This window comes from Sorex fumeus, unplaced genomic scaffold (assembly GCF_029834395.1).
Source record: "Sorex fumeus unplaced genomic scaffold, SorFum_2.1 ptg000047l, whole genome shotgun sequence".
Lineage (NCBI taxonomy): Eukaryota > Metazoa > Chordata > Mammalia > Eulipotyphla > Soricidae > Sorex > Sorex fumeus.
The window spans coordinates 537,668-546,793 of NW_026606104.1; the positions used below are offsets into that span (position 1 = coordinate 537,668).

The 9,126-nt window shown below is 56.4% G+C and overlaps 1 protein-coding gene across 1 annotated transcript; it reads left to right on the forward strand.

The window, feature by feature from the left end:
• Positions 1-4,612: 4,612 nt before the first annotated feature.
• PROK1 (prokineticin 1) lies at positions 4,613-8,688 on the forward strand. Its single transcript, XM_056123671.1, has 3 exons — positions 4,613-4,713; positions 6,822-6,947; positions 8,569-8,688. Exons 1-3 carry the CDS (start codon positions 4,642-4,644, stop codon positions 8,686-8,688), a joined length of 318 nt encoding a protein of 105 aa, XP_055979646.1. The 5' UTR covers positions 4,613-4,641.
• The last annotated feature ends 438 nt before the right edge of the window (positions 8,689-9,126 follow it).

Consider the following 9,126-nt stretch of genomic DNA (forward strand, 5'->3'; position numbering starts at 1 on the left):
TGGGAACTGCAACTGGGAACTGCAAGGTGGGCTTCGAAGGGTTCCGAGAGCTGGGATGGGACGCGGGGTCAGCAGGCACTGTGCCCCCAAGCTGACCTGCACACAGGCACGTTTCTGGCTGCTGCTGGCCTGGGGCTCCACAGGGTAGAACTGTGAAGGGCTGTGAATCGGCTCGTTTTCTTGTAAACAGATGATGTCTACCATCAGTGTTATTTCGGTACAGTGCCTTGAATGTATTTGTTTTTTCTTTTTGGATCACACCCGGTGATGCTCAGAGGTTACTCCTGGCTTTGCACTCAGGAATCACTCCTGGTGGTGCTTGGGGGACCATATGGGATGCTGGGAATCGAACCCGGGTTGGCTGCATGCAAGACAAACGCCCTACCCGCTGTGCTATCACTCCAGCCCCTTGAATGTATTTTCTGATATTTACCTTCACAGTTGCACTTTCTTCTCTTTGTTGTTATGAGATTTCCTAGGACCGAATGGCAGCTGGCTGATGAGATAGTGACATTCACGGAATCAAAGATCACCCTGCCCCCAGTTCAAAAGACAGGACTTACGGCCCACCTGGTGACAGGAAGCCACCAGGTTGTATTCCCTACTTCCTCACATCCATCCCCAAGGATAACAGGCCAGACCAAGCACTCTGGTTCCACTGGTCGTTGTTCCCAACTCCCCTTCCCCTCACCCCAACCCAGACACCTTAAAAGCCCCCTCAGTCTCTCTCAGAGTGCAGCTCTACCCCAGTGTCATCAGAAGTTCGTAGAGTTCTGCCCAGGAGCACACCCCAATAAACTTCTCCTATTCCCTTCACTTTATTCATCTCTGTCCCTCTGTCTGCGCTGGACAGGAGTCTCAAATCTAGCAGTTGTCAGAATCAAGTCTAATACAGGGAGTCTACAAATGCTGTCTTCATCAGACCCACACAGACACTACCAGGGGTTACGGCTCGGGACCCTGGACGTTCTGTGCACATTTCTAACTGTGCAGGGCAAGGTGCCTGGGTTCGATCTGTAGAAAAGCCTGTGGCATTTTAATCATGGCCCACTTATTCCCCAGGGCCCCTTTGGGAGGGAAGGTGCAAGCATGTGACCCCCACTGGTGGCAGACAGCCTTCTTGAGGAGTACCTTTGGGGGACTGGTGGCAGGGAGGATCTGGCACTGGGCTGTGATTCCCTCAGGCAACTGTGTGGGGTGCATCTGGACATTGCTGTGGAGACCCCTGTCCAGCTTCCTAGAAACCCACTCCATTTGGTAAGCGCCATAACTATCTTCCTTTTGGCTCCAGCTGTCCTGTTATTTGAAACTAAGATCCCTGAGTAACATCTGTGGTTAAAGGGGATACCTGAAGACAGGGGTAGGTGGAATGTGGCATGCCCAGGGGGGAACCCTATAGTGACTTCCAAGAGGCTACTGGCTGTGTAGAACCCAGACAGGATGGCCTGAATTGGAGAGACAGATTTTTTTTTAATTTTATTTTAGTTATCATGGTTGATGATGTGTACTGTTAAAAGAGGGTGTCTAACACATTCTTGCACACAACCTCCACCACTCTCCGCTTACCCTTTAGCACTGGGTAGTCAGATTTGGGATCACAAGCTCTTAGGTGGCCTGAGCGCTCATTTGCATGGGTAGCAGGAGAAACACCTGCCCAGGATCAGCCTGCTCTGGGGGATGAAAAGGAAGAGAGGTGAGGAGAGGGGAGTCTGGAAGATGGGGGCCTGGAGAGAACTATAGCCTGCAACCTGAGAGAGAAGAGCGGAAAGGAAAAAGAGTTGCAGGGAGATGTGGACTGACCCCAGTGCTGTGCATCTGCCTTTAGAGGGACGCAGGTGATGAGAGAAAGCAGAGTCCCAGTGTATGTGTGGGGTGAGGGACAGAAGGCCAGTGGGAGTGTGGGGAGGATAAGGCGGAGTCTTGTCCTTGCGGAAGGCAGACTGGCTTTCAAGAACCTCCGTGTGCCGGGAGGAGGCAGGAAGCACAGGCTGATGTGGAGAGAATGGGCCCAGAGATGTACTTAAGCTGGGAGGCAGGAGCTGCTGGGAGCCAGGGCTTGTACTGTTGATGGGCTGGGAACATAGCAGGGTCATCAGGTGAGGGTGCTCAGGAATGTTTGGGTACCAGGCATTCCCTACATAGCGGTATTGTTCTGGAATTTACCTCCAAGGGGCCAAGGAGACTGCTCCAATGGCAGAGCACATGCTGGTGTGGGCCAGGTTCTCAGTCCTGGCCCAGCTCTAAAGGCTTTCTGAGCACCACTAGGTGGGGTCCCCACTAGAAAACAAAAAGATCTCTTCAAGTTGTAGAATAGAGAGACCCAGAGAGTTCTGAAGGTGGTGGAGGACGGGGTTAAGGAGATTCTAGGACCCAGGGTGGCATTTCCCTGGGTACATATAACTTGCAGTTCTGCCTATGGCCCCTGGGCACCCCACTCTCTCTGCTGTCTCACCCACAGTCCTCTGCTGTGTCAAGACGTCACTCAACTTCTTGTTGCTTCTGCTTCTTGGGAAAATTCTCCCAATCAAATACATCATTAGTGTATTGCCCTTCAGCCGGAACCTTGACCCCCCCGCCCCCCACTGGTCTGATCAAACCTTTTCTCTCCATCACCTCCAACTGCCTCAAGAGTCTCAGCAGCTACTTGCAGACCACAGCACCCTCTGAAGTTCCTGACCCCCCAACCATGTGTTTGTGCATAAAGTCTGTAATGCACAAATGAAAGCAATCTTGTTGAAATTTGGCTATCAAAATTTCTATCAAAAATAATCGTTTTGGGCCAGGGAGATGGCCCAGAGAACTGCGACATGAGTTTGGCTTTAGCACTGCATGGTCCCCTCAGCTCTGCTGTAGACCCCTTGAGCACGGAGATGGGTGTAGACCCTGACCACTTCTGGTACAGCCAAAAAACAGACAAAAACAAGACAAAGATGAGTTGACCTTAGTATGGATGAAAGCAGAGAAATAGATGCCAGCCTCTCACAGGATTGCAGATGGAGAAAGACTGGAAGCCATAGGAACGTGGACCCGTATGCAGAGAGGTGCCTGAGCACCTCTAACGGTTGAAGAATGCTACTCTCAAGGTGCTGTCTCACCTGTGTACTGCCCCGGCTGCCCGCCCGTCTGCCCACTGGCAGGATGGTAAGGAGGGGCTTGCCTGGCTAGAATTGCCTCATGGGCTGCTTTCCTTCCAAGGGCACCAAGTCTAATGATAGTGCCTGTTTCCCCACAGCACTCTGATTGCCTCAGGCAGCCCCTCTCCTTCCCATGCTCCTGTCTCCTGTCAGCCCGAAGCCTGATCCTGCCCAGGCGTCCAGCCGAGACTCATGACTTATATTTACCTGGATTGGGAGAGCTTGGAGTTCCAGACAGAAATAAACTCATCATCCTGAGCTCCTGTTCCATCTCGGGGAAGGCTCTTTACGAGCCTTTGCTTAATTGAGTTATTGGATAAAATGCCCCTGAAGTGCCCCAAAATCTCTTCTGAGATTTTCACCCAGTCACTCTCTATCCCTCACCTTCCTCTAATTAAACTGGGATTGTCTTGAGTGTCAACGTGCAAGATAAATAGAATGTTATTTATTTATAATGGGTTGGGTTCCTGACAGCCCTTTTTGCTTCCACGCTTCTTCAGGCTGCTCTGTGGGATAATTGGTGTTGTATATTGGGTGGGAGAAGGGCAAAAATGAGAGACGAGGAGGGTTCTGGGGCATAGCCTTGGGAAACAGTGGGATTTTTCTCCTTTTGGAGAGAAAGAGAATCTGCTTATGGATTCTGGGGCTTGCTCTCTGCGAACAGGTGGAGCCTGCCCAAGTTGGCTTCCCACAAGACTGGCCACTTACTGGACCTGGCTCTCCTCAGCTCGCTGCGTGCAACATACAGCAACGCATCGCTTCCAGCACCTCTCACCTCCACCCTGTCTCACGCACATGCTTGTCTGCAGGGACCTGGCTGCTAGTCCATCTCTTGCCCTAAGTTCCCACACCCAGTGATGTTGAGTGTCGGGCCCGATCTTGTGAGCACAATTCCCTGTGGGAGGCAGGCAGGAGCAGTTAACGTTGCTCATCTCCTACTGGAATGGCAAACTGGAGGATCAGGGACCCTCCACCCCACCCATGGGAGTCCTCCTAGCTCAGTCAGTGGTGTGCTCAGACGATTCGTGTTGTCCTGAGCGGGAAGGAACAGGAGGAGGTATGTTCTGCGTGGTCTGGTTCAGGGAAGTCTGAGCAGCAACACTGTTAATCACTCAATTCATGACCGACTCTCTCACCCCTGCCGCAGGCGCGCAGGACACGGTCCCAGAGCCGAGAAGATGACTTATACATAACCGAAGGGGACCGCTGTGTTCCGGGGAGAGTTAGAGCCCCTGTCACGGGCCCTGATGTATTTGTCTTTATTGGTCTTGACGGTGGTTTGAGGTCATTAGGGATTCAGATCTCATCTTCACCGGGGAGATCATCTGAATAACACTGGTGATGGGAAGGCAGTGAGGGAGACGGGCGTCCACGGGCAGCCTGGATGGAACCTATAAATCTGCGAGGGCTCAGGCGAGCCCAGCCTGGCCAGCTCTCTGGGCACGGGGTTGAGAGGGAAGAAGTGGGTGACACTGGGCGGCCGTGGGCAGCTTCACCCCCGGGGATCATGAGGGGGCTCCTGCAACTTTCACTGCTGCTTCTCCTGGTGACCGGGTCTGAGGGTGCTGTGATCACCGGGGTAAGTGTGTGAATGTTCTTGTCCAGGGTTTTCAGAGGATGTGGGAAGGGGGATGGGGTTAGGCGGGGGCCATGGTCTCTGTGATCGATACCACTCAGGTGTCACCAGCAAATGGAATGGTGGTGGAAGATCTGGTGGTCCCAGGAAGGGGTTCACCAGACTTCTGTGTGACTGAGACCTCAAGCTGCAGTGGAGATGCTGTGTGTAAACAAAACCCTTTTTCCAATTTGCTTGGAGGGCACCAAAAATACTAATGTCTCCCACCAGGGCCAGAGAACAGTACCCAACATGAAATAAGGAATTCCTTAGGAAGTGGATTAGCAACGGTAATTGATCTTTTGTGTAAGTTTTGGTTTTCACAGAAGGTCTGGTCCACATGTCAAGTTTAATTTTTTTAGCATGTTGGCTTAATTAAAGACAGTAACTACACTAGCTTCTATTGGGTACCCCCCCCCCAACCCCCCTTGTTTTCTCTTTTTGTTCAAAAGACCTGCTTGAGTAGAAGCTTCATTTCTTGCTGCTTCTATGTTCTGTGCCCTGTTCCGGTAGGCATATGGATGGCGCTGACATTAGACTGAGAGCACTCCAGACAGGTAGAAATTGACCTTACCCCCAAGTCTGAGCATTCCTGGGCACCACCCACAGGACTCCCCCATAGATCAAAAGTTTGACTTGCCTTGGAACCACCATCAAGTGAATGCCTTGGTGGGAACAATCTTATCAAAACAGAAAAAACACTAGTTACCCAAGGAGCTCTCCAGATACAATCCACATGAAAACCAACCCCCCCCCCGAAAAAAAACTCCCTTTGATTCCAACCTCCTCCAACAGCTGAGAGAATAAAAATGCAGGAAGTGACAAGTCCTTCCTGGAACTGGAGGCGTTTCCATGTTCACAGAAAGGGAGATTTCTTTCTTCTTTGTGAAAGAAAAAGTCTGTGTTCAAAAGTAGGAGCCACACGAGAGGCCAGGCTCTGGAGGCCCCAGCACCAATGCTATTGTAAGGGTGGGGTCAGGCCTTATGGGGAAGCATGGAGGGAGGGCAGGAGGGACATCCAGTCCCCCCAAGTGAGTAGCGGAAGATCCAGGAGAGGCGGTCAGGGAAAGGAAAGAAGTGGTACTGCCCTGCATCCCTCCACCTCAACCCAGCAGGACAGGCCCAGCTGAGAGAGGTCCATATTTGCAGTAGATTCTGTGCACAATGATAGGGGGAGCTGGGCCCAGGTGATGGTGGTTCCATGAGCGCTGGGGGGAGTTAGGACCATCAGCCTCCTCTACTTTCCCTGAGACCCTCACCATCATCTCCACGGATCCTTCTCTCCCCCAAGGCCCCTTTTCTCAGAAGGGGACAGCGACACCCCCACCTTTGCAGGGTCAGACTTAGGAACTGTTGGCTCTGGCCGAAGCTTTTGGTCCTCCTAGCTAGAGGCCGCCAGAGTCAGGGGGCTGCGCCCTGTACCTCCTGCCCTCTTGGGGCAGCCAGGGGTGCCTTTTTGGGAGAAGAAGATCGCCAACACCGGCTGAGAAAAGCACAGAAGCTTCTCTGGATGTGAATCAGTCGGAGCCGGTGGGATCAGAGGCGGCTCAGAGTTTTGTCTGAAGTAGGTTGGGGGCACCTTCCAGAGCCACTTCTTTCCAAGGTCCCTTCCAGAACTACTTGGCTCGGGTTGCAAGACGGGCCAGACCCTCTCTGAGACCGGGGGGACCCGCGCAAAAGCAGGGCACGGTGGGTGGGACCGGAGTTCTGGGCAGGGGGCTGCCACCTGGGGGGTCCTAGGGGTGCTTCTGGGGCTGGGGGCTACTTCTGGGGAGATTCCGGGGGGCGCTTCTGCGGGGAGGGGAGGCCGGGGTCCGAGTCCCTCTTCTCTGCAGGAATTCGAAGGAACCGAGTCCCACCTGCTCGGAACGTCGGCTGCCGCGCCCCGAGCTCTGCGCGCGCATCTCCAGACTCGCCAGAAGAGGGCGCTGCCTCCCGGGGCGGGGCCCTGCGCGGCTCGGGGTCCCGCGGGCGGCGGGGCCAGCGGGCAGGCCCAGGCGCCTGCGGGGGGAGGGAGGCCCCAGGGCGGTGTTTGCGGGGCGGCTCTGACGGCCCCGACCCTCTCTCTGCAGGCCTGCGAGCGGGACGCGCAGTGCGGGCCGGGGACCTGCTGCGCCGTCAGCCTGTGGCTGCGCGGGCTGCGCATGTGCACGCCGCTGGGGCGGGAAGGCGACGAGTGTCACCCGGTCAGCCACAAGGTACCGGCCTCGGGGACGGGTCCTGGCAGCCGCCGGCCCAGCCGCCGTGGTGGCCCCTGAGGGCCCCTTCGGATCTGGTGCACGGGGTTTGGGAGGGGCTCCGGGAGCACGGACGAGCCGCTTCCCACCCAGGGCCTGGCCAGGGCGAGGCAAGCTGGACACCGGCTCCCGTCTCAAGTTTCCAGGCGCGCTCACCCTTAGGGACCCCGCCCTGCCGGCTCCGGCGCTCGTCCAGCCCCTCCCAGGCCCCTCCCAGCACAGACGGCAAAGAAGGCCCACGGGGCCCGTGCGTGTGCGTGTGCGTGTGCGACGGTGAGACGGTGAGACGGTGGTTGGTTGCAGCCTCTGAACGTCCCACTGAAGGGGCCACCCGGGCCGGGGCCACCTTGGGGGCGTGGTCATCATTGGGCGGGGCCACATGGGGGTGGGGCCACCCGGGGCAAAACCGGCTTGGGGGCGTGGTCGTCACGGGGCGGGTCATCTTGGGGGCGTGGTTATCACGGGGCGGGGCCGTCCTGGGGGCGGGCCCACCTGGGGGGCGAGGTCCTCTTTGGGCGGGGCCACCCAGGGGCGGGTTATCCTGGGCCAAAACCGGCTTGGGGGCGTGGTTACCATGGGGCGGGGCCTTTCTGGGGGCGGGGCTCAGTGGGGAGGAGACTTTTCAGGAGGCGGGTCTTCACGGGACTTTCCAAACCTATTTGCACAGCTTTCTGTGTGTGGTGCAGGGTCCCCTTATGCTCAGCTGGGCACCCGGTCCCCATCCTGGAGCCCTGGTTTGATTAGGACGCGGCACAGCCGTCAGGAGGTGTCCCTGGGGAGGGGCTGGCTTGGGGAGATGGGGAAGACTGTACCCTGGCTGGGTGAAGTAGGTCAGCTGTAGGTCTGTGTTCTCATAAAGAGAAGAGCCTCTCTCTCCAGTGCTGTTCGCACACACGCGTGCTTTAACCCTCTTGGCCCAATGTGGGGTGTGCAGCTCTCACACCCATCCCACAGACAGTAGAGTTGAGGCACAGAGAGGTAGCCCAGCGGGGCAGTGACACTGCCTGTGGAACCCAGCCTGTCTGACACCTCCCATGCTCCCGAGGGGGCACCTCGTCCAATTTCCCTGGAGGAAAAGCCGCAGAGGCCCCCTCTCCTCTGGGTGGGGTACAGGGCTGAGCTGGGGGCTATCCTAACTAGCTGCATCCCTACCATCCACTAGTGTGTGGCTCCAGTAGGTCAACTCTGAGTGACATTTTCAACCTGACTCCTGGGGACCGGATGGGCAGTGCTGGCCCCTGAAGGGCCTCTGGGAGGGGCTGACCAGCCCAGCTGTGTCCAGAGCCAGCTGCCTGGGTTCAAGTCCCGGCTCTTCCAGAGACCAGCGAGGTCAGCCTGGTGTATTGCTCTGGGTCTCAGCGTCATTGGACTGGTAGAGCCTCACAGGGCTTCTGAGTGGGCTGGAGATTCAGAAATGTACCCAGGGCCTGTGCTCAGCTATCGCGCGTCCAGGCAGAAGGCACATGCGGGGAGGAGGACCCCTTCACGTCCCGGGGAGGCAGGGCAGGGCAGGGGAAATGACCCTCTTCCGTCTGGTTGCACTGGGTGGGTGGTGGACTTTGTTCTTCCTCTCTCTCCCCAGGTGCCCTTCTTCAGGAAGCGCCAGTACCACAGCTGCCCCTGTCTGCCCAGCCTGCTGTGTGCCAGGTGTCTGGACGGCAGGTACCGCTGCTCCATGGACTTGGAGAGCATCAACTTTTAGGGGTATGCTAGCTCCGGATTCTGTGGCTGCTGCCTGAGTGCCGTGACGGAGCATCCTGTACGGACTTGGGCTTCTGGCCACATGGCCTTGTTCCCTGCCTGCTGCCTATTCCCTACAGAGACCACGTCTCTCCTTCCCCAGCACCCGTGTGCGCATGCATGCAGACAATCCACATCCTGACACGAGCTTCGCAAATGAGGGCCTAGGTTTGATCTCCAGCACCTCCTGGTGTCCCGAACACCACCAGGAGCAAGCAAGCTCCCGAGCACAGAACCACGAGTAGCCTATGCACCTGGTCAGGTGTGACTCCCCCCAAACCAACCAACCAACAGATCTGCCCCAAGACTCACCACTAGAAGCAGGTCGAGACCTTGGGGACAGGTACAGGTGTTTGCTCGGTGTGAGACAGGAAGTGGGAAGGCGTGGGGAGGACAGTTA

What these genes read in the sequence shown, in the direction of transcription:
- PROK1 (XM_056123671.1), top strand. Translation starts at nt 4,642, where the DNA reads ATGAGGGGGCTCCTGCAACTTTCACTGCTGCTTCTCCTGGTGACCGGG. An exon ending in AGGGTGCTGTGATCACCGGG is followed by an intron (nt 4,714 to 6,821) that starts GTAAGTGTGTGA and finishes CTCTCTCTGCAG; the next exon opens with GCCTGCGAGCGGGACGCGCA. An exon ending in GTCACCCGGTCAGCCACAAG is followed by an intron (nt 6,948 to 8,568) that starts GTACCGGCCTCG and finishes CTCTCTCCCCAG; the next exon opens with GTGCCCTTCTTCAGGAAGCG.